This window comes from Oryctolagus cuniculus, chromosome 5 (genome assembly GCF_964237555.1).
Source record: "Oryctolagus cuniculus chromosome 5, mOryCun1.1, whole genome shotgun sequence".
In the NCBI taxonomy this organism is placed as follows: Eukaryota; Metazoa; Chordata; class Mammalia; order Lagomorpha; family Leporidae; genus Oryctolagus; species Oryctolagus cuniculus.
The window spans coordinates 86,793,286-86,819,165 of record NC_091436.1 but is presented as its reverse complement, the minus strand read 5'-3'; the positions used below and the strand labels follow the sequence as shown (position 1 = coordinate 86,819,165).

The 25,880-nt window shown below is 38.2% G+C and overlaps 2 protein-coding genes and 1 pseudogene across 13 annotated transcripts in view; 2 read left to right on the top strand and 1 right to left on the bottom strand.

Moving 5' to 3' along the window:
• The window catches only part of SNX14 (sorting nexin 14), a 99,011-nt gene that overhangs the window by 20,949 nt on the left and 52,182 nt on the right, over window positions 1-25,880 (bottom strand). For 6 of the 12 annotated variants that reach the window (XM_051854506.2, XM_051854507.2, XM_070073809.1 and 3 more), the window contains 6 exons: window positions 25,769-25,795; window positions 22,964-23,096; window positions 16,609-16,810; window positions 11,418-11,501; window positions 8,168-8,268; window positions 1,807-1,918 (listed from right to left, as the gene is read on the bottom strand). In XM_051854506.2, coding sequence (XP_051710466.1) covers window positions 1,807-1,918; window positions 8,168-8,268; window positions 11,418-11,501; window positions 16,609-16,810; window positions 22,964-23,096; window positions 25,769-25,795 — 659 coding nt within the window. The remainder of the gene's footprint in view (window positions 1-1,806; window positions 1,919-8,167; window positions 8,269-11,417; window positions 11,502-16,608; window positions 16,811-22,963; window positions 23,097-25,768; window positions 25,796-25,880) is intronic. The other 6 variants (XM_051854508.2, XM_051854509.2, XM_070073812.1 and 3 more) reach the window with 1 other exon arrangement.
• NT5E (5'-nucleotidase ecto) overlaps window positions 1-25,880 on the top strand; it is a 105,120-nt gene that overhangs the window by 75,627 nt on the left and 3,613 nt on the right. The window lies entirely within an intron of this gene.
• Window positions 4,670-5,320, top strand: LOC108177444 (10 kDa heat shock protein, mitochondrial pseudogene; annotated as a pseudogene).

Below are 25,880 nucleotides of genomic sequence, written 5' to 3'. Positions count from 1 at the left end.
CAATGTGGCCACCCATGGAGCAGATTTGTAAACCAAGAGTTTCCAAAGCAGAATATGTGCAATCCAAAGGGTTTGTTAGATAATTCACCAAAAATGTCAAAATTACTATTTATTTGAATATATGTATGACAGGTAGAGTGACAGAGAGATCTTCCATCCAATGGTTCACTTCCCAGATGGCTACAACAGCTGGAGCTGCTCCAGGCGGAAGCCCAGAACTTCATCTGGGTCTTCCACATAGGTGGCCAGGGTCCAGGCACTTGGGCCATCTTTCACTGATTTCCCAGGCACATTAGCAGGGAATTCTATCAGAAATGGAGCAGCTGGGACTCAAATCATGCTCCAATATGGGATGCCAGTGTCACAAGTGGCAGCCAAACCCACTGCACCACAATGTCTGTTTATATTTATGTATGTAATATATTAATGGTAAAGAGAAAACAAATATCTGATTTCTGTTGACCCTGTGGCTATTTAAGAAAACTATAATAATAATTCATACAAAAGTGACAGGTAGAATTAAATGTTCAAATATTATAACACAAAAAATATTTTCTGAAAAGAAGTATAATAAATGTCTTCATTTTCCAGCAAAGTATAATCTGAGGAGGAATTTTATATCTACCATAATAAATTTTAATTAACATTTTAAAAATAGATCAAATGTAAGCTCTGACACATCCTCAATTTCCTTTAAAATAGTACTAGTGGGATTAGGCATTTGACATAATGGTTAACATACCATTTGGGGCACCCCATATTGTTTTTATCAGAATGCCTAGACTTAAGTTTCGGCTTTTTTTTCCATTCCAGTTTCCTGCTAATGCACACTCTAGGAGGCAACAGTGATTGCCTAAAACTTGGGGTCTTCTGGCTCCTAAGAACATTCAAGGAGTGAACTAGCAAATGAAGATCTCTTTCTTTCTCTGTTTCTCTCTGTGTCTCCATACATTCCAGATAAAATTAAAGTAAATAAAATTTTTAAAGATAAAATCGTACTGCTCTAAGACAAGCTACAGACTGCAAAATGATTTTACTCATTTTTCTCACTGAAACTGAGAATCAAGACTTTATTTACAAATTTTTCTAAATTGTTATTAAAAAAATCAAAACAAATTAAAGCACTGAGATTCAAACCCGAAATGTTTCTGTATATCTCATGTGTACTTTTCATGTCTAAGTTATATAGTCAATAATTAAACTGTAAATAAAAGTCATGCACAGAAAGAAGTACCACAGAGTGAAATTTGCTCATAATGCCATTAAAATTAACTCAAGGGAATTAAATTAAGTTTATATACTTATTGGAATTATTACTATAAGTTGTACCCCCATTAAAAGTAAGCTTTAAAATGGCATATTTACAATGCTTTAGAATACAAAATAAAAGGATATGACATAACTTAACGATGTAGTAAAAAGCACCTGAGTCTTAAACTAAGTCAAATGTTAATATATCTGACCTTTTTGGAGATTTCTATTGAGAAATAGCTCAATATATTCTGCAAGCATGTATATATGCAGAAGTATTATCTCATTTTACATTTAGAAAGCAAAGGCAAAACCACATTGGCCAACATAATTTTATGTGATAGGATATATGGCTAAAAGTGACTTTTTAAATAATTAAACTCATAAAATAGGCAGAGTAACATCATTATTTCATGATCAAAATGCAGAAATAAGGCCTTTGGAGTCTACCACATGGCTCTACTATATAAACTATTTTTCTAAGTTAATCTGAAAACCCTAATACTTTTCAATTTATTTTCTTATACTCATGTAAAATTCTCTAAATTGACTTACCAAGATTTACATCTGGTAGTATCTTATCAAGAAACTGTGTTTCCCCACCATTAGGGGACAGAAAGTCTGCTAGAAGTTGACTATTACTCAGTTCTGGATGCTGCAGAAGTTTCTTAAATGGAAAAAGGGAAAAGCACAGCTTAAAAATCTAAAAGGATAATCAAAACTATACTAAAGTGATTTTAAAAAACAATTTCAAATTCCCAAAAGCTTTTTTATACTTAGAACAAACAACCACAATTATAAAGAGAACAGCAAAGCACAGCAGGTAAAATCTTGGCCTCTACAATCAGACATGTATAGGATTTAAAATTTGGCCCTTCCATTTGCTAGATAGGTAACCTCAGAAAACTCCCTAAATTGCCCAAAAGTCAGCTTTCTTGTCTTTAAAGTGGGGATAACAACAGTACCTACAGGGATAGACTGTGGAGTAGCAGGTTAAGCCGCTGCCTGCAGTGCCAGCATCCCATATGGGTGCCAGCTCAAAACCCAGCTGCTCCACTTCTGACCCAGCTCCCTGCTAATGGCCTGGGAAAAGCAGTGGAAGATGGCTCAAGTGGGTGGGCCCCTGCAGCTCATGTGGGAGACTCCAAAGAGGAGTGAAATGGACATTTTGAAATTCAATGATTGTTTACAGCCCATGTCTTTTCTGCTGAAGAACACTGTTGTTTTCTTCATACTATTTATTAAACTCTTTTACTTAGTGTAGAGTTAACTTTAAAATCATTAAGTAAATTGAGAATAGATCTTTATAAAAATTAAGAATGAAAACAGGAGAGGAAGGAAGAAGAAGGGTTGGAGTATGGGTGGGAGGGAGTTTATGGTGGGAAGTATCACTATGTTCCCAAATCTGTATATATGAAATACATGAAACCTGTATAATTTAAATAACATTTTTTTAAAAAAAAGAAAAAAGAAGCTCCTGTCTCCTGGCTTTGGCCTAGCCCAGCCCTGGCTATTGTGGTCATCTGTGGAGTGAACTAGTGGATGGGAGTTTCCTCCCTGTTTCTCTCTCTCTCTCTCTCTTTCAAATAAAAATAAATAAATTTTTAAAAATTATCTATTTTATATTGTTATTATATGAAGCATTTCATAGAGCATCTGATAAACAGGAAGACTAAACATTAGCTAATCTTACCTCTTGGTTTCTTAACTACAAAATGACTATTCTAATATCCTAAAACTTCCTTGATAATTAAGTCAACAGAAATGATTTTGCAGAAAACTGAATGTAGAAATGTGAAATAACTTGGAAATTCTGTTGTCTGTTCTTAAAACACTATTTTCTATCAAGATAAGCTGACTTTCATACATCAAAATTAATCAGTCTTCTGTAATACTCAGTTCTATAACCATAAAAGTTATAAAATTTTTTTAAGATTTATTTTACTTATTTGAAAGGTAGAGTTAGAGAGAAGGGGAGAGAAAGACAGATTTTTCCATCCGCTACACTCCCCAAATGGCCACAAACAGCTAGAAGTGGGCCAAGCTAAAGTCGGCAGCCAGGAGTTTCATCTAGGTCTCTCACGTGGATGCAGGGCCCCAAGCACTTGGGCTGTCTTCTACTGCTTTCCTAGGCACATTAGCAGGGAGCTGGAGCAGAAGTGGAACAGCTGGGACTTAAACAATTGCTAATATGGAATGCCTGAGTTGCAGGTGTTGGCTTAACCCACTGTACTGCCAACGCCAGACCCATAAAACTCTTTCAGACAAAAAAGCTACATAAACAAAATACCAGATCAACTACCTCTAGTTTAAATATACATTACCAGAAAATATTTATTCTAGAATGAAATGCTCTAGTTCTCAGAAAGAATAAGTTGGTTCAAGCAATAGCTTGGGGTTGGCATTATGGCACAGCAGGTTAAGCCACCAACTGTGATGCTGTGTGAGTCCCAGCTACTCCACTTCTGATCCAGCTTCCTGCTAATATGCCTGGAAAAGGCATATTATGGCCCAAGAATTTGGGCCCCTACCAGTGGAGTTTCTGGTTCCTGGCATTGGCCTAGCCCAGCCCTCATTGTTGCCTCCATTTGGGGAGTGAACCAGCAGATGGAAGATATCTCTCTCTCTCCCCACCCCCTTTTACTCTTTGTTTCTCCCTCTCTGTCATCTTACCTTTCAAATAATTAATTTAAAAAAAAAATGTGTTATTGCTTATCAACAAAAGCATAGCTCTGTTATATTTCCAAATCTTACAGTAATCATTATTTTTCAAATTTCAGATCACCAAAATATTGCATAGAAAATATTTTTGGGTTGAAGGCATTCATCAGTTCAGACACAGAAAATTAAATGTTGACTATTTTAAAAAGCACTGATTTTTGGTTAGGAGAAATCTAAATTTACCTAAATTAACAATTAATAAAAACAATAAATTCCAGGCCCCAATAATATAAACCTTAAAAAAAAAAAAAAAACAAAGTATCTTCTCTCTAGTGTTCTTTTCTTAATGAAGAAAAATAATCATTAATCTTAGAGAGTCATGTCTCAAATAAATAACTAAAGCTGATGTATCATCTACTGAAATAATAACAGTTACAGAGAGGGATTAAGATAGCTGAATAGAGAGGATCTGCATCCACCACAGGCAGGAAAAAAATCAGAACAATAGAACAATCAGGGAAGAACTGTATTTCTACAAGACTGTCTGAGGGAAAGCTTCAGTAAAGAGGATAGAGGAAGGAATGCCTGCACGATGGCATAGCAGGTAAAGCCACCACCTGCGATGCCAGAATCCCTTACTGGTGCTAGTTCATGTTCCACTGTTCCACTTCCAATCTAGCTCCCTGCTTAATGGCCTGGGAAAACAGTGGCAGATGGCCCAAGTGCTTGAATCCCTGCACCCACTTGGGAGACCTAGATGAAGATCCTGGATCCTGGATCCTGGATCCTGGCTTCAACCTGGACCAACGCTGCACACCATGACTATCTAGGGAGTGAATCAGCAGATGGAAGATCTGTTTCTTGCTCTCTCTCTCTCTGTAACGCTTTCAAAATACATGAATAAGTCTTTGTAAAAAATTGTAATATTAAAAAAAAAAGAGGCGGTAGAGTCTCTCCTTCCAGTGGTGCAAGAGCAGAGTAGGAGTTGCAATGCGAGGACCACGGCAGGACAAGGATTTAGGAAGCTTCTTTCACTCTTTGATAGAGTATTGGTTAAAAGAAGTGCCATGGAAACTGTAACCAAAGAATGTACTCTGCTTCCAGAAAAATATCAAGGAAAAGTACTGCAGCAACAGTTACAACTGTTGGATCAGACTTTAAAGGAAAGCAGGTAGAGAGATTTAACCAGATAATGTGAAAATTGGAGATAAAGTTCTTCTTCCAGAATACAGAGGCACCAAAGTAGTTCTACAGCACAAAGATTTTTATTTAAAGACTGTAGCATTCTTGAAAAATATGTAGACTGAAATTTCTATAGAAATGGCATCACACAAATAGTTTCCATGTCTCATTTATAATAAACTAATGCTGTTTTGCTGTCTAAACTAATGACATCCATTGTCTCTAACCTTTAGTTTCATCGTTCTGATATAAATATTTCCAAACAACAACAAAAAAAACCACTTCAAACCAAGAATATTATATCCACCAAGCTAGCCTTTAAAAGTAAAGGATTAATAGAGTATTTCCCAAATAAGCAAAAACTGAGAGAATTTATCACAAGATCAGCCTTATAAGAAATCCTGACAAGTGTCCCAGATTAAAAGTAAATATAATGAGAGCCAGCACTGTCGTGCAATGGGTAAAAGCTCTGGCCTGAAGCACCGGCATCCCATATGGGTGTCAGTTCTAGTCCCAGGTGCTCCTCTTCCAATCCAGCCCTCTGCTATGGCCCAAGCCCTTGGGCCCCTGAACACCCACATGGGAGACCTGGAAGAAGCTCCTGGCTCCTGCCTTCAGATCAGCGCAGCTCCGGCCATTGTGGCCACATGGGGAGTGAACCAGCAGATGGAAGACCTCTCTCTCTGTCTCTACCTCTCTCTCTAACTCTTTCAATAAATAAAATAAATCTTTTTTTTAAAAAGTAAACATAATGAAAACATATGAAAGTATAAAATTCACTACCAGCAGATACAATCAGTAACTAATCAACAAAATGACAGGAGTTAGTTTTTATCTATCAACATTGACCACTTACATTCAAGGTTACTACTGATAGATAAGAACTAATTTTTTCTATTCCTTTACATGTAAGTAATTGCATGTTTTTCATTTATTGTCTTTAAGATTCTCTCCTTTTCCTCAACTTTTACAATTTCACTATAATTTGCCTTGGAGAAGATCTTTTTTGGTTGAGTCTGGTTAAGGTTCTTTGAGGTGTCCATATTTCAAGATTTGGGAGTAAAAGGCCCAGTCAAAAAATACAAGTAGGCTGAATGGATAACAACAACAACAACAACAAAACACAAGACCCAACTATAAGATGCCTTCCAGAAACTCACTTCACAGGTAAAGAAAGATACATATAGACTGAAAGTGAAGGGCTCGAAAAAGACATATCATGTGAATAGAGACCAAAAATCAACAGGAATAGCTATATTCATATAGCTATATTTATAGCAAATAAAATATTTTAAATCAAAAACTATAAAAAGAGACAAAAACATTCTGCATTGATAAAAGAAACAATTCAGCAAGAAGATATAACAGTCATAAATATATATGCATCCAACACAAGACCACCCAGACACAAAAAACAAATATTAGACCTAAAGGGAGAAATAGACTCCAATATAATAATAGTGGGGAATGTTAATGCACAGATCACCCAGAAAGAAAATCAACAAAGAAACATCAGAGCTGACCACTATTATTGAGCAAATGGATCTAATAAGACATTTACAGAACATTTTATACAACGGCTACAGAACATACATATATATTCTCATTAGCATATGGAACATTTCATAAGACAGACCATATATCAGGCCACAAATGAAGTCTCAGTAAATTTAAAAAGATTGAAATCATACTTTGTATTCTTCTCAGACTACAAAGGCTTAAACATGGAAATTAAATATGCTACTGAATAAAAATGGATCACTGAGGAAATAAAGCCAAAAAGCTTTCTTGAAACAAATGAAAATGAAAGCACAACATATCAAAACCTGTGGAATACAGCAAATGCAGTATTAAGAGTGAAATGTATCACAATAACTGCTTACATTTAAAAAAAAAGATCTCAAATACTCTAATGATGCATCTCAAGAACTCACAAAAACAAGAATAAAACAAGCCCAAAATTAGCAAGAGGTAAGGAATATTAAGAATCAGAACCAAAATAAGTGAAAATGGAACTAAAAAGAAAATATAATACAAAAGATCAACAAAATAAAAACTGGTTTTTTGAGAAAAACAAAATAAGTAAACCTTTATCCAAGCTAACAGAAGAGAAAAAATTCAAATAAATAAAATTATAGATGAAATAGAAGACAATACAACCAATACCATGGAAATACAAAAGATCAAAGAAAAGTAATATGAATTGTATATGCTAACAAAATGAATACACTCCTGGAGACTTATAACCTACCAAGATTAAATCAAGAAGATATTCAGGGGCCGGCACAGTGACACAGCAGGTAAAGCCACTTGCCTACAACACCAGATCTCATATGGGTGCCAGTTCATGTCCTGGCTGTACCACTTCTGAAGCAGCTCCCTGCTAATGGCCTTGGAAAAGCAGCAGAAGATAACCTAAGTGCTTGGGCCCCTGCCATCCTGAGACAGACCCAGAAGAAAGAATCAACCTAGCTCAGCCATGGCAGCTGTGGCCATTTGGGGAGTGAACTCGTGGATGGAGGATCTCCCTCTCTTTCACGGTAACTCTGCCTTTCAAATAAATAAATGAATATATGTGTATATATATATACACATACATATATATGTATATATATATAAAAGAAGATATAGAAAAGCTAAACAAACCCATTCAGAAAGTACCAAACACAGAATCTAACAGAAAACAAAACAAACAGTAGCCAAAACAATAACTTGTATTCTTAGAACACAATTTTAATCTTTTACTCCAAAAGTTTCTCACCTTTCTTTTTAACTTTCCTATACCAAGTTTTAATTAGTTTTAAACAAATTAAAGGCATCCCTCTCCCTCAACAAGATATCTGGTATTTCTTTGATTATCAATTTTAAAAGACCACATTTTGATAAAAATTCATCTTAAAATCCAAATGGAAATAAATTTTAAAAATAAAAATTAAAAAAAAAAATAAAAGAACTTTTGAAATTCATATGGAACAGTATTTAGAAAGCAAAGAATATATGTACAAGAGAAAAAGACAAATCAGAAAATGGTATGATTATTAGTTTTAAATCAAGTTATACAACAGTTCTATACCTGCAGATATTCTTGAAACTCTTCTCTCTTTGATTTTAAGAATTCATAATTTTTGGGGCCAATGATCCTCTTGGAAGGAAGCTGGGCATCAGGAAATGTGCCTGAAATTATGATATACTAAAGTTATTACTATGTACTGCTATGTTAAAAATCTAATTTAAAATTTACACTGGCAAATCAGATTCACAACACTTGTTTGTAGAGATCAGACATTACCCTTGAAATAATCTTCACAAAATCTTGAGTCTACTGACCATCTTCTCTCAACAACCACTCTTCAATAACACATTTTTTTTTTTTAGCTTTCTATCCTAGTAAAAGAACTTCAAAAAATTATTACGAGATTATCTTGAAACTGCTTGGGTTCTGCTAACTAAAATCTTACTAAAGAAATTACTGAGGCTGGGGCAGGCATTTAGCCTAGTAGTTAGGACTGCTTGCACGTTGGGCTGGCATCACGGCATGGGGTACAGTCACTGCCTGCAACACTGGCATCCCATATGGGCGCTGGTTTGAGACCCAGCTGCTCCACTTCTGATCCAACTCCCTGCTAATGTGCCTGGGAAATCAGTAGAAGATGGACCAAGTGCTTAGGCCTCTGCACCCACGTGGGAGAAGCAGCTCCTGATTCCTGGCTCCAGTCTGGCTCAGCCCCAGCCACTGAAGCCATTTTGGGGGTGAACCAGTGGATGGAAGATCCCTTTCTGTCTCTCTGTCTCTTTGCTTCTTTCTCTCTCTCTTTCTTTTTCTCTCTGTGTGTATTCTTCTCTCTGTATAATTCTTTCCAATAAATAAATCTTTAAAAAAATTTACATCCCACATATTTTTTTTTTTGTAACACAGAGGGTTTTTTTTTTTTTTAAGATTTTTTTTTTTTTTTTTACTTCAAAGTCAGTTACACAGAAAGAGAAGGAGAGAGAGAGAGAGAGGTCTTCCATCCGAATTCCATTCGTCAATTGGCCGCAAAGGCCGGAGCTGCGCCAATCTGAAGCCAGGAGCCAGGAGCTTCTTCCATGTCTCCCACATGGATGCAGGGGCCCAAGGAATTGGGCCGTCTTCCACTGCTTTCCCAGGCCACAGCAGAGAGCTGTACACCCCACATCTGAGTGCCTAGGTTCGCTCCTGGCTTTATCTTCCTACTAACAGACCCTGGAAGCAGCAATGATTGCTCAAGAAATGGAGTTCCTGCCACCCATATGGAAGACCCAGATTTTTTTTTTTTTATCTTTTTTTTTTTTCTTTACAGGCAGAGTGACAGTGAGAGAAAGAGACAGAGAGAAAGGTCTTCCTTCCGTTGGTTCACCCTCCAATGGCCGCTCTGGCCAGCACACTGCAGCCGGCACACCGTGCTGATCTGAAGCAGGAGCCAGGTGCTTCTCCTAGTCTCCTATGTGGGTGCAGGGCCCAAGGACTTGGGCCATCCTCCACTGCACTCCTGGACCACAACAGAGAGCTGGACAGGAAGAGAAGCAACCAGGACAGAATCTGGCACTCCGAACAGGACTAGAACCCAGTGTGCCTGCGCCGCAGGCGCAGGATTAGCCTAGTGGTCTTGCCGCGGCGCCGGCAAGACCCAGATTTTGTTTCTGGCTCCTGGCTTCTGCCTGGCCCAGTCTCAGAAGTTGTGGGTGGGTATTTGATAACCAGTAGATGGGAACTTTTTGTCTGTCTCTCAAGTAAATTTATTAAAAAAAAAAAAAAGTACTCATGAGAAAAATGGTGGCGTATTGTTAATATTACATGGGGATTACTTGGGGGAATTTTCAAAAAGTTTATCCAAAATGGAATTAAAAAATAATTTATTTTGGTGCAAAAATATTTTTAAATCCATATGTAGCTTTTTCATAATATGTATTTGCCATGAATTTTTAGAAGACCATTCATATATGTTTTAGAAAAAAAAAAAGACAAGTTTTCTAAGATAGGGCTGACCAAAAATTTTTACGCCAGGGGCCAGCGCTGTGGTGTGTGTAGTGGGTAAAGCTGCTGCGCCTGCAGTGCCGGCAGCCCATAAGGGTGCCAGTTCAAATCCCAGCTGCTCCATTTCCAATCCATCTCTCTGCTATAGCCTGGGAAAGCAGTATAATGTGGTCCAAGTCCTTAGGCCCCTGTATCCACATGGCTTCGGACTGGAACTGATCTGGCTGTTGCAGCAAATTAGGGAGTAAACCAGTGGATGAAAGACCTTTCTCTCTCTAACTCTTTCAAATAAATAAATAAATTTAAAAAATAAAATCTATAGTTACTGTATAAACATGATATTCAATATGACAATGTTGGGAATCCAACCAACTTTGGTTAGTCCAGGGTTTTTGAGTATGAGGCTAAATTATGTTATCTCAGCCTTACACATAAAAAAAGCATAGTTCTTAGAGAAATAAGATAGGGATGGCAATATTTCAGACTGGCCTGGAGGAAGTGACAACCATTTGAAGATAAGTACAAATTCAAAATCTAGGCAACTATGGAGTGTGACTTTGTATTCTTTATTTTCCTAAAAGAATCATCTTATTACAGGCATTCCTATTAAAGCAAGATAAACAAGATTTGCTGTCCTTTTTAATTCAAAACCAACCTGAATCTAGATCAGGAAACAATCCACAGAGCTCTTCCAAAATAAAAACTCAGAACACACAAATAAAACTTATCAACTCATGTACAAAATGGTTAGAAATATTTAATACCTGTATCTCTCAATGTTTACTAAAATAATGTACTAAAAAGATTTAGAAAAAGAACTAATAATGAAAAATGCTCTCTTTTTCCAACTGATCTGCCCTCAAAGGAAACATTCAACTTCTAGTTTTGTTTCCACACATAAACCTGATAGCTAAAACAGAACTTTGCCATGATACATACTAAACATATTTGTTTACTAAGGAAGATGATGATTAATGTACAAAGCACCATCATATCAGTTTAAACAAAAAGTAAATGGGATAGAGAACCTTTTCTGAAATATACTTAAATGTCAGCTTTTAAATTTGTTTTCTTTTTTAAATTTATATAAAGTGGACAAATTTCATGTATTTCATACACACAGTTTTAAGAATAAATTTTCTTATCAAAACAGCTGTTGCATAAGGACTTAAAAATATAAAGAAAAAATATATTCCTATTACCAATAAAAGTACAGACAACTGCTACACTTCTTTGATACAATTACTTAAAATTTAAATAGTAACTTGATACAGCTGCTTTCAAGAATGCTTATGCTGAAACAGAATTTTGAACAAAAAGAACAACATACCATGAAATTCTGTTAGTTTTGATTCAAGTACATAGAATTCAAGGTATCTTCTGTAGACAGACCAATGTTCAGGCTCATGTCCAACTATAAATTAAAGGAAAACATACAGAGTAACAAACAATTTTACAACCAACTATTAAAAGGATGCAATATTTAACAGATTAAAATACAAAGCTGGGCAGGTGGTGTAGCACAGCAGGTTAAGCCAGCCACCTGAACATCTGCATCTAACACTGGAGTGCCAGTTCAAGCCCCAGTTCCTCAGCTTCTGAACCCGCTCCTTCCTAACATGTGGGGTTACGGTTCAAGTACTTGAGTCCCTGCCATCAACATGGGAGACCAGATAGATGGTTCCTGGTTTCATGCCGGCATAACCCTGGCCATTGCAGCCATTTGGGGAGTGAATCAGTGGATGAAAGATCTCTTTTTTGGTCTCAGTCTCAGTCTCTATTTCTTTATTTCTGTCATTCTGCCTTTTAAAAAATCAGTCTTTTAAAAAACAGAACACAAATCTGGGCTGAGTATTTAGTGTGGTGGTTAAGACACTGCTTGGGATGCCTACACCCCACACTGGACTGCCAGGCTCAAGCTCTGGCTCCACTTCTGATCTAGCTTCCTACTAATATGCAACCTGGGAAGGCAAAAGATGGTGGGGGGAAGGGGAGGGATCCCTGCTGCAACCCACTGTGAGACCTGGATTGAGGTCCTGACTCCTGGCTTCAGCCTGGCCCAGCCCTGGCTATTACAGGTATCTGGGGAGTGAATCAGCAAATGGAAGATGTTTGTCTCTCTGTCTCAAGCTTTGCCTTTCAGATAAATAAAAATTGAACAAAGAATACAAATAAAATAAACAAAAAAAAACACAGAAATTATTCCACAGTACTAATAGCTTATGACTCTCAACATCACATTATTAATATACTTTATTTCACATTTTAATTTTAAAATTATGTATAAGATATTGATATATTTCATCTATTTATGAAGTTATATCAAGACAATACAGTTTTTCTACAACAGAACAGAAAAGGCAGAAACTTAAAACATCACCAAAATGATGTATTTCATAAAAATTTGTGATCTATTTTGGGGGTCTCTCAAATATTGACCAAACTGCCCTGATCTAATACAGTACAGTAGTACTATTCAACAGAGCTGTGATTATCAAAATGCAAAAATTTAGTAGCTACTAGCTACATGTTGCCACTAAGCAGTTGAAATGTGGCTAGTAGGGGCCGGCACCGTGGCTCACTTGGCTAATCCTCCGCCTGCAGTGCCTGCATCCCATATGGGCGCCGGGTTCTAGTCCTGGTTGCTCCTCTTCCAGTCCAGCTCTCTGCTGTGGCCCAGGAAGGCAGTGGAGGATGGCCCAGGTGCTTGGGCCCCTGCACCCACATGGGAGACCAGGAGGAAGTGCCTGGCTCCTGGCTTCGGATCGGCACAGTGCTGGCCATGGCAGCCATTTGAGGAGTGAACCAACGGAAGGAAGACCTTTCTCTCTGTCTCTCTTTCTCACTGTCTATAACTCTACCTGTCAAATAGGAAGGAAGGAAGAAAGGGAGGGAGGGAGGGAGGGAGGGAGGAAAATGTGGCTAGTGCAAAGAAGGAATCAAAATCTTACTACAACTGAATTAAATTGCCTCATATGGCTAGGGGGTACCAGATTGTATAGCAAAAATTAAGGGTTTAAACAATCAGTCTGTGGTCAAATTGCCTATTGTAATCCCAGTCCCTCACTTACTATTCGGCCTTAAATAACTTCACTGAATCTTAGTTTGCTTAGATGGAGAATAACTGTTTATCACATAAAATAATCCACATAAAACTTCATTTTAAAAGATTTATTTTATCTGAAATGCAGAGTGACACACACAGAAATAGAGAGGGGAGGCAGAGAGAAAAGAGAGAGATTTTCCATCTGCTGGTTCACTCTGCAAATGCCTGCAATGGACAGGGCTGGACCAGGCCAAAGCCAGGAGCCATTAACTACATGTAGGTTTCCCACATGGGTGGCAGGAACCCAAATACTTCAGCCACCATACAATGCTTCCCTGCATTGGTAGGAAGCTAGATCAAAAATGCAGATTAGCCAGGACTTGAACCAGCATTATGCATTTGTAATTCAAGCAGCAACTTAACCTACTGTGTCACAACACCCACCCCACATAAAACATTATTGTTTGGTGCACAAGGGCAAGCCCTCAAAAAATATTAACTATTATTGTTAGCATCCAATGTCATTCTAGCTAAGATCTTTTTATTCTTTTTTTCTAGCTAAGATCTTTTTATTCTTTTTTTTTTCTAGCTAAGATTTTAGAATACAATGGATGAAGTCAATCAAAACACAACCTTAAATGTTGTTTCTTGTCAAAAAAAATATAACCTGATATAGTTACAACCTATAAAGCAAATTCTAGGTTTCTTCTTCAATACTGTTCATAAAAGATCTAAATTAGGGGTAAGCATTTGGCCTAGTGGTTAGGATGACATTTGGGAATACTGACTCCACTCTTAACTCCAGCTTTCTACTAATACACACCCTGGCAGGCAGTAGGTATTGCCTTAAGAGACTAGGTGCCACCACTCATATGGGAGACCTGGATTAAGTTCCTGGCTGCTTACTTCAGCCAGGCCCAGTCCTAGCTCTTGTAGTCATTTGAGGTGTGAATCAGTGGAAAGAAGCACTCTCTCTCTCTCTTTCTTAACTAAATAAAATAAAAGTTTAAAATAAATAAATGAAAGATTTCTTTTTATAAATTAACATTACATTTAGTTTTGGTTTTGAAAATCCTGAAATTACTATTTTGCTATGCATATAAAATTCAGTGTAATAAATGATACAATTTATCCTCTCTCTCAAGCAGTAATTCTATAGGAGTATATTACCTTAACAGTAGAAGCCTGCAACATTATTGCCAAAAATTATATTTAGAATACAAATTTTGGGCCGGCACCGTGGCGCAGTAGGTTAATCCTCCGCCTGTGGCGCCAGCATCTCATATGGGTGCCGGTTTTAGTCCCAGCTGCTCCTCTTCCAGTACAGCTCTCTGCTATGGCCTAGGAAAGCAGTAGAGGATGGCCCAAGTCCCTGGAACCCTATAACCATATGGAAGACCCGGAAGAAGTCCTGGCTCCTGTCTTTGGCTCAGCTCCGGCCATTGCGGCCATCTGGGGAACCAATGGATGGAAGACCTCTCTTTCCCTCTCTCTCTCTCTCTCTCTCTCTCTCTCTCTCTCAACCAATGGATGGAAGACCTCTCTTTCCCTCTCTCTCTCTCTCTCTCTCTCTCTCTCTCTCTGTCTCTGCTCTCTCTGTGTAACTTTGACTTTCAAATAAACAAATCTTAAAAAGGAAGGAAGGAAGGAAGGAAGGAAGGAAGGAAGGAAGGAGGGAGGGAGGGAGGGAGGGAGGGAAGGACAATGATTAGTACTGACCTTCACACTACAACTTAGTTACTTCTCTGGAAACTATTTGTGGGGCCAGTGCTGTGGTGCAACAGTTAGACTGCCGTCTACAGCACTGGCATCCCATATGGGCACTAAGTTGAGTCCTGGCTGCTCTACTTCTGATCCAGCTCCCTGCTAATGTGCCTGGGAAAGCAGTAGAATATGGCCCAAATGCTTGGGCCCCTGCACCCACATGGGAGATCCAGATGAAGTTCCTGGCTCCTGGCTTTGGCCTGGTCCAGCTCTGGTTGTTGCAGCCATTTGGGGAGTGAGCCAGCAGATGGAAGATCTTTGGCTCTCCCTCTCTTGCTGTAACTCTGACTTTTGAAAAAATTAATAAATCTTATTAAAAAAAAAAAAAACTATTTGCTAACATTGTCACTTTTTTTCCTTCTTTCCTCACAAATAGTTCCCTCTTCCTGAATGCAATTTTTTTTTTTTTTTTTTTTGACAGGCAGAGTGGACAGTGAGAGAGACAGAGAGAAAGGTCTTCCTTTTTGCGTTGGTTCACCCTCCAATGGCCGCCGTGGCCGGCGCACCGCGCTGGTCCGATGGCAGGAGCCAGGTACTTCTCCTGGTCTCCCATGGGGTGCAGGGCCCAAGCACTTGGGCCATCCTCCATTGCACTCCCTGGCCACAGCAGAGAGCTGGCCTGGAAGAGGGGCAACCAGGACAGAATCCGGTGCCCCGACCAGGACTCGAACCCAGTGTGCCGGCGCCGCAAAGCGGAGGATTAGCCTAGTGAGCTGCAGCGCCGGCCGCAATTTTCTTTTTCTGCATACAGCATCCCTAAGTGTAAATGACTTGGATTGTGCATTTTCTTATATAGACTGCCCCACTTCTTAGACAAAGCCCAAAGTGGAGACTGTTTATTACACTATAGACTGTTTAATCCCTGTCTCTATTACAGTCTGTCCAAGAAACTATAAAAATAAAAAAATAGCAGAAAATGAAGACAATTTGCTAAGTTGTGTTCAATCATATCTTCATCATTTAGTTCACAACAATGAAAAGTGGAAATGCTATTTCAATTAAATTGGTAATACCTGATATAGGGCTATTATGAATTAATGGTAGTCACTGAAGTATAATAGCTAATGATGGTGACGGCAAGAAAACTATTAAAAGAATATTATATGAAATACCTTACTGAAGTATCAGGTGTGTCCCAGGCATCTATTCAATAAGTGCTAGGTGAATGAACTAACAGTTACCTAATAAAGAAGAAAACCCAAAAAATCCTAGGCCTTCATTTACTTTGCTGTTCTGGACACTTACCTTTTAGATATGTAGTCATATTCAATAACTAGAATGGGCTAAGTAAAATGATAAAAACAGACTCAGAGGCATCTTCTTTTTTTTTTTTTTTTTTTTAACAGGCAGTGTGGACAGTGAGAGAGAGAGACAGAGAGAAAGGTCTTCCTTTGCTGTTGGTTCACCCTCCAATGGCCGCTATTGCCGGTGCGCTGCGGCCAGCGCATCGCGCTGATCCGAAGCCAGGAGCCAGGTGTTTCTCCTGGTCTCCCATGCGGGTGCAGGTCCCAAGCACTTGGGCCATCCTCCACTGCACTCCCCGGCCATAACAGAGAGCTGGCCTGGAAGAGGGGCAACCGGGACAGAATCTGGCGCCCCGACCAGGACTAGAACTTGGTGTGCCGACGCCGCAAGGCAGAGGATTAGCCTATTGAGCCATGGCGTTGGCCGAGAGGCATCTTCTAAGAAAGGTACTTATAAAACTTCCTACCTGCTCTTCTATCATTTCTTTCAACATCAATACAAAACACAGGAATTCTCTCCTTTTTCTCCTTCCTTTCAGAAGAAGGGTCCTCAAAGAAGTCTACATATGGAATGCTAATTTTCCATGCAGCAAGGTTTCGCGGAGTATTAGGTGTGCTCACAGCCTCCACTGGCGAATCATCTTCCATTACAACAATGCCTTCTTCAATCTAGAAAAAAACAGGATGAACTTAGTATTTCCAGTACCATTAGAACTACAGCATATGAAATACAACTATAAAATGGTATACCCACATAAAAATGATAATCTTTAAGACTGTAAATTACGTGATATTGAATTTACTACTGAAAAGGTAAAGACAAAGAGTTAAATCTAATAAGTTACTAGGATTATTAACTTCCAGGATCTGTTACATCATCCATATATGAAAATATAATAGAAAATACAGAACAGACTCTGCAGAGATGATGAAAAAAATTAAAATTTCACAAATATAGAAAAATATCAACTTGATAAGAAATAAAATTAATGTACTAATATTTTAAATTTAGGAATGTAAAATTTTACAAATGATAACAGTCACTGATGGAGACTGCACAGATAAGCTGTATTTGTGATATAATGCTATTTGCAAGGTGAGCTAGCATCATTCTCAAAATGTGCATGACTTTGATCCCTTCTGAAAGTGTTTTGGCAATATCCCTGAGAACTTCAAAAAGTTTATGGAAAATGAAATTAAAATAGAACTGCATTTCAGCACAAAAAACTTTTGAAAGAGACCCTTTGAATCAGGCATATAAAACCCTGGTCACATAGGTATCTCACAATCACTTTAAATTAAAGGGGGCAAGATATTTTGAATAAAACACAATCGTCGGGGCCAGTGCTGTGGTGTAGTAGGTTAAGTCTCTGCCTATGTCGCCAACATCCAATATGGGTGTCAGTTCTAGTTCCCGCTACTCCACTTCCAATACAGCGCCTTGCTAATGGCCTGGAAAAGCATCTGAATATAGCCCAAGTGCTTGGGCCCCTGCACACATGTGGGAGACTCGAAAGAAGCTCCAGATTTGTGGCTTCGGATCGGCCCAGTCCAGCCACTGCAGCCATTTGGGGAGTGAACCAGTGGATGGAAGATTTCTCTCTCCCTCCCTCCCTCTCTCTGTAACTCTGTCTCTCAAATAATAAATAAATCTTTAAAAAAAAAAAAAGCATACACCATAATCTTGAACAGCTTTTTTTTAAAGCAGTAAGTTAAAGGTAGAAACATTTAATTAAGAGAATTTGGAAAGTCTAGTCAGAGCAAACCAGTACTGAGAAAAAAAATCTACTACCAGAATTTTGGCACCCTACTGTCATTCTCCATTCTTCTCTCTTCCCACAGCTAGTATACAACTCTCCTCTGAGAAAATTCTTTTCCTCCCCTACAAAGCCATGTTGTTTTTTTCTGCATTTGTCCTAAATTGGATTTGCATTGTCCCTAATAAGACTACTACCTATCTTAGTAGGACTTCTTAAAGCTCTGTTGAAAACAACTTCAAGGTCTTAAAAAAAAACAAAACCGGGGGCCAGTGCTGTGGCGCAGTGGGTTAACATATTGGCCTGAAGCGCCAGGGAGTTAAAGGGAGACTTAGACCCCAATACAATAATACTGGGGGACTTTAATACTCCACTCTCAGAAACAGACAGATCAACAGGACAGAAGATCAACAAGGAAACGGCAGATTTAATCAACACTATTGCCCAAATGGATCTAACAGATTTCTACAGAACTTTCAATCCTACATCTAAAGACTTCACATTCTTCTCAGCAGTGCATGGAACCTTCTCTAGGATTGATCACATACTAGGCCATAAAGCAAGTCTCAGCAAATTTAAAAGAATTAGAATCATACCATGCAGCTTCTCAAACCACAGTGGAATGAAGCTGGAAATTAGCAACTCAGGAAACCACAGAAAGTATGCAAACACATGGAGACTGAACAACATATGCTCCTGAATGAACACTGGGTCATTCAAGAAATCAAAAGAGAAATCAAAAACTTTCTGGAAGTAAATGAGGATAACAACACAACATATCAAAACTTATGGGATACAGCAAAAGCAATACTGAGAGGCAAGTCTATAGCAATAGGTGCCTACATCAAGAAATTGGAAAGGTACCAAAAAAATGAGCTTTCAGCGCATCTCAAGGACCTAGAAAAACTGCAGCAAACCAAACCCAAATCTAGTAGGAGAAGAGAAATAATTAAAATCAGAGAAGAAATTAACAGGATTGAATCCAAAAACACACTACAAAAAATCAGCCAAGCGAGAAGCTGGTTTTTTGAAAAAATAAACAAAACTGACACCCCATTGGCCCAACTAACTAAAAAAAGAAGAGAAAAGACCCAAATCAATAAAATCAGAGATGAAAAAGAAAATGTAACAACAGACACCACAGAAATAAAAAGAATCATCAGAAATTACTACAAGGACTTGTATGGCAGCAAACAGGGAAACCTATCAGAAATGGATAGATTCCTGGACACATGCAACCTACCTAAATTGAACCATGAAGACATAGAAAACCTAAACAGACCCATAACTGAGACAGAAATTGAAACAGTAATAAAGGCCCTCCCAACAAAGAAAAGCCCAGGACCAGATGGATTCACTGCTGAATTCTACCAGACATTTAAAGAAGAACTGACTCCAATTCTTCTCAAACTATTCAGAACAATCAAAAAAGAGGGAATCCTCCCAAATTCTTTCTATGAAGCCAGCATCACCTTAATTCCTAAGCTGGAAAAAGATGCAGCATTGAAAGACAATGACAGACCAATATCCCTGATGAACATAGATGCAAAAATCCTCAATAACATTCTGGCCAATAGAATGCAACAACACATCAGAAAGATCATCCACCCAGACCAAGTGGGATTTATCCCTGGTATGCAGGGATGGTTCAATGTTCGGCAAACAATCAATATGGAAACCTGTTGAAGTGAAATGGACACTATGAGAAACAGTGACTTGATCAGCTCTTGTCCTGACTGTTGATGTACAATGTAATACTTTATCCCTTTTAGTATTTTTTTGTTCTAGTACTATTGGTTGAACTCTGTAATTAACACACAATTATTCTTAGGTGTTTAAATTTTAACTGAAAAATGATCCCTGTTCAATATAAGAGTGGGAATAAGAGAGGGAGGAGATGTACAATTTGGGACATGCTCAATCGGACTTGCCCCAAATGGTGGAGTTACAAATGTTCCAGGGGATTCCAATACAATCCCATCAAGGTGGCATGTACCACTGCCATCTCACTAGTCCAAGTGATCAACTACAGTTCACAATTGATCACACTGATAGGTCTAAGAGTCAAAGGGATCACACAAACAAGACTAGTGTCTGCTAATACTAACTGACAGAATCAAAAAGGGAGAGAACGATCCAACATGGGAAGTGGGATACACAGCAGACCCATAGAATGGCAGATGTCCTAAACAGCACTCTGGCCTCAGAATCAGCCCTTAAGGCATTTGGATCTGGCTGAAGAGCCCATGAGAGTATTTTAGGCATAGAAAGCCAAGACACTGTGGGAGGAAAAAAAAAAAAAAAAAAAAAACCCTAAATGAAAGATCTCTGCAAGTGAGATCCCAGTGGAAAGAACGGGGCCATCAAACAAGGAGGTACCTTTCTCTGAAGGGAGGAGAGAACTTCCACCTTGACTATGACCCTGTTGGAATAAGATCGAAGTCGGCGAACCCAAAAGGCTTCCATAGCCTTGGCAACTCATGACTAGAGCCTAAGGAGATTACTGACGCCATAAACAAGAGTGTCAAATTGTTAAGTCAACAACAGGAGTCACTGTGTACTTACTTCTCATGTGGGATCTGTCCTTAATGTGTTGTCCAATGTGAAGTAATGCCATAACTAGTACTGAAACAGCATTTTACACTTTGTGTTTCTGTGTGGGTGCAAACTGATGAAATCTTATACTTAATATATACTGAATCAATCTTCTGTATATAAAGATAATTGAAAATGAATCTTGATGTGAATGGAATGGTAGAGGGAGTGGGAGATGGGAGGGGTGCGAGTGGGAGGGAAATTATGGGGGGGGAAAGCCAATGTAATCCATAAACTGTACTTTGGAAATTTATATTTACTAAATAAAAAAAAAAAAAAGGAAAAAAAAGATCTCCTCCTATTACTGAAGCAAAGAACAGTTTGAATAGCAAGCAACTGAGAAGGCAAAGAATAAACTCTTCCCCCACAAATGTTATGTTTTGAAGCTTTGCAATATCATAGGTAAATATTTCACTATAATATTAAACAAGGAGAAAGCAAGGCAGCAAAATGTGTGTGTTTGTGTGTGTGTGTGTGTATGGTGGAATCTATGAGGGGAGGGAAGAGAAAGCTATTTTTCTAAACAAAAAATCACCAAACTATTTATAGAAGTGGTTTATCAGGTGGTAGGCTATGAGTAATTAAATTTCCTCCATACTTCTACATTATTAGAAAACAAAGACTATAACATACTTAAAGCTAAAAAGTATTATTTTGAAAAAGACTTCCCTCTCTTATATAATTTATACCAAGAGCATAAAGAGAAGAAATATATTTAAATTATCTCACAAGAAAAAGGGGCCTTAATAAGATTTTCTGCCCTTTCAATTATTATGAAGAATTGGTAAAATTTCATAAAAATTCATCAATGCATAGGACAGAGGTCCAAAGGAAGGGCTAGAGGGAAGAAGGGGGTTTGTTTATCCTTCTCTCCCCACTCCTTCTTCTTTGTCACTGTTAATCCAATTGGTACTATTCAGCACATTTATGCTTAGGTTAGTGATTTTCTCATAGGCAATGTCTTAGCCATCTTTTTAATACCCAGAACCCAGGGTCATTAAAAGGCAAAATGTACGTATAAGATCTATGTTCAATATACATTGTTAAACAGATGAAAAGTAACTATGAGATAATATCTGCCTTTAAGGAATCCACTATCAGGTAAACACAGAATAAATACGCAATTTCACATATAATATAGTACATGATTTAACATGACATAATAAGGCCACAAAAGGAGAGAATGTTCAATTCCACCTGGGAACACAGATAAAGGTTTGTTGGGAGCAGCTAAGTTTTGAAAGCTAAATAAGAATTTTCTAGATAAATAAAGGAAGGAAGAGCATTTCAAGTTAAGACAGCGCATGCAAAGGTATCAAGACATAAAATAGCATGGTGAGTGAGATGCGCATCTAGGTCTACTGGAGATCTCGTTAAAATACAAATTCTGAGGTCTAATATGTTGCCTGAGATTCTGCATTTACTTATTCATTTTTAAAGATTTATTTATTTGGGGCTGGCGCCGTGGCTCACTTGGTTAATCCTCCGCCTACGGTGCTGGCATCCCATATGGGCGCCGGGTTCTAGTCCCGGATTCTCCTCTTCCAGTCCAGCTCTCTGCTGTGGCCCGGGAGGGCAGTGGAGGATGGCTCAAGTGCTTGGGCCCTGCACCAGCATGGGAGACCAGGAGGAAGCACCTGGCTCCTGGCTTCGGATCAGTGTAGTTCAGGCCGTCGCAGCCATTTGGGGGGTGAACCAACGGAAGGAAGACCTTTCTCTCTGTCTCTCTCTTTCTCTCACTGTCTAACTCTATCTGTCAAAAAAAAATTTATTTATTTATTTGAAACTCGAGTTACAGAGGTAGAGAGATTTTCTATCTGCTGGTTCACTACCCACATGGCTGCCAGGGCTGGGCCAGGCTAATGTCAGGAGCCAGGAGCTTCTTCCAGATCTCCCATGTGGATGGCAGGTGCCCATACCCTTGGACCATCTTCAGTTGCTTTTCCTAGGGCATTAGCAGGATGTTGGATAAGAAATATAGCAGCCAGGAGTTAAACTAGTGCCCATAGGGGATGCCAATATCATAGGCAGCAGCTTTACCCGCTATACCAAAATTCTGGTCCCAATATTCTGTACTTATAACAAGCTTTGTGGTGATGCTGACGTTGCTTGTCCACAGATGACAGTTTGAGCAGCAAGGGATTAGGGTTTTTATTATCAATTCTGTATACCTGGAGCATATGGCTAGAAAGAGGTAACACCAAAATATGAAATGAAAGCCAAAACCAAAAGTTGATTAATTATTTCACTACTATAAGTAGCTCAGCTTAAAAGAAACCAAACTCTTTAATAATCAAAAACTTAGGAAGTTTAAAAATCAGATCATATCATGAAACTACAAAAACTAATGAAAAAACGAGAAATATAAAGTCTAAGTCAAAAGACAAAAGACAAGAAAATTAAGTAAACATATCGAATTTTTATGCTATAATGAATTCATTATACATCAAACTGAAGAATTGCTACTTACGAAGTCATCTTCACCTTCAGCCAAACCATAATTAGGCAACATAGCTCCCTCCATTGTGGTACTCTTGAATACTCCTTTAATTTTGCTACCTATTCTGCTGATTCCAAATGATTCTCCTCTTTTCTGTGTGCTCCTAAATATTGAACAAAAATATACCAGTAGGTAGCAAATTATCACAGCAGCCTAGTTTACCATAAGCAATGATAAAGAAAAATAGTTTGAAAGTGATTAACTGAAGGTAAAACAAATATAACTTCTAGAGTTTTCAGTCATAGATTAAGTTAATATCTCAGCAGCCAAAAATTACAAGGCATTTAAAGTTGAAGTTTGAAGGATGAGGGGCAGACATTTTGGCTTAGCGAGTAAAGCTGCTGCCTTAACACCAGCATCTCATATGGACACCAGTTTGAGTCCTAGCTGCTCCATTTCCGATTCAGTTCCTTGCTAATGTGCCTCAGAAAGCAGTGGAGGATGGCCCAAGTGCTTGGCCCCTGCACTCACATGGGAGACTGGGACGAAGCTCCTGGCTCCTGCCTTTGGTCTGACCCAGCCCCGGCCATTGCAGCCCTTTGGGGAGTGAACCAGCAGATATTAGATAGCTCTCATGCTCTCTCCCTCTGTAACTCTTTCAAATAAATAAATGATTCTTTAAAAGAAAAAAATCTGAGGCCGGTGCCGTGGCTCACTTGGTTAATCCTCCGCCTGCGGCACCAGCATCCCATATGGGCGCTGGATTCTGTCCTCTTCCAGTCCAGCTCTCTGCTGTGGCCCGGGAAGGCAGTGGAGGATGGCCCAAGTGCTTTGGCCCTGCACCAGCATGGGAGACTGGGAGGAAGCACCCAGCTCCTGGCTTCAGATCAGTGCAGCCCCGGCCCTAGTGGCCATTAGGGGAGTGAACCAACGGAAGGAAGACCTTTCTCTCTGTCTCTCTCTCACTCTCTATAACTCTACCTGTCAAAATAAATAAATAGATAAATAAAAGAAAAAATCTGAGGCATGAGTAAACAAGATAAAATTTTTAATAAACATTTGAAATTTATCTAACTTCAAAACATTAACTGAACTAAGATCCTTTCAGATTGAGAGCCCCCTAGTGGTATATAGTTCTTATTGCTATACATATTTTTAAACATTTGTGTTAACAGCGTATACAAAACAGAACATTCATTTAGAATAACTGTAATGCTAAAATAACAATAAAGGGGGGAACATTACTTTCTTAGGACTCCACTTTAAGATGGAACTTAGCAAAAAAATATTTCGTCCTCTCTAACAAAAGTTCCAGAAAAGTTCAGTTTTACAATCATAGAAGTACTCAAAAGATGAGGTATAAAATGCATTTAAGTTCAAAGTAATAAAAAGAAAGGATAAAATGTCAAAGAGAAGGGTTAGCAATGAGAATAAGGATAAAGCAAACATAGCTGAGAACAGTAGCCTGTTCTGCCATGGTTTTGCAGTTTTTTTTTTAAACTGAACTTCTAAAAGCAGAAAAAAACCTGGAAAGCAACAATAAAAAAGCTAAAAGCAGCAGCTGCCAAAAAAAAAAAAAAAAAAAAAATCCACCAGTAGAATCTACCACCCCATGTTTCAGCAAATAAAAGTTTATCTTTTTTAAATTTCATGCAATATAATACTGCTATTGTAACAAAAATCCACATAAAAGTAACTACTATTAAAATCTAAGAATATCTGTTTCAGGTGTTTAACTTAACAGACAGTTATTATTCCTTCAAGCAAAATTTAAGTTACCTACTAAAATAATGCAACAATTACAAGAATAAAAGTAAAGTGATCGTTTCAAATACAACCTTATTTTACAAGTGACTGGGACAGAAATCAAACTTACATTAAAACTGGAAAAATAGGATAAACTGGGTTATTTATCTGAACAAGAATACATTTAATATTTTTAACTTCAGAATTGTGGACACAGTTCTGATAGAAGAAATATTTCCAAAGATAAATATGAAAATTTTGACAAAATACTGCTATGATCTCTAGAATCTAGATAGAATAGTCTACTCTCTAAAAACTAGAGATTTTAAAACAATTCAGGTTTTTGAACTACATACTTTTTAAATGTCTCACTTGTGATGCCTAGAAGTAGAGAACCATTATTATTCTTCTTGCTTAAAACAATAAAGCCCTTAAAATATTTTCTAAAGGTAATTTAAAAAGTCAACAATAAAATAAGACAACAGTTTTGAAAAGTGAAACACTGGCAAAATAAAATAAACAATTAATGGGGCCAGCGCTGTGGAGTAGTAGGTAAAAGCCGCTGCCTGCATTGCCAGCATCCAATATGGATGCCGGTTCAAGTCTTGGCTGCTCCACTTCCCATCCAGCTCTCTGCTATGGCCTGGGAAAGCAGTAGAAGTCCTTGGGCCCCTGCACCTGCGTGGGAGACCCAGAGGAAGCTCCTGGCTTCTGGCTTCAGATTGGCGCAGCTCCGGCCAGCTGGGGAGTAAACCAGTAGATGGAAGACCTCTCTCTCTCTCTCTCTCTCTCTCTGTGCCTCTCCTTCCTTCTCTGTGTAACTCTTTCAAATAAACAAATCTTTTTTCAAAAAATAAACAAACAATAAAAATATCTTAGAAACATAAGAATATTTTTATTTTATGATGACACCTTATGCTATCTCATAAGGAGATATCTGGAATCAAAGTAGAGACACATTTTAAAAGTTTATCCTAAACAACATATAAAGGCAATTATAGCTTTAGTTGTGCTTAAGTTGTATGGGATATACTTTCTGCACTTAAATAGTCAATTTATACTGAAAAGAATTACATGCTCCAGACTTACCGAAAATCATCCAAACTTAGGCTACCTCTGCAATAACAGATATGTGAAATTATATAGAGAGAGGAAAGAGAGAAAGCCCAGATATTAAACAAGTTTCACGTTAGAACATAAA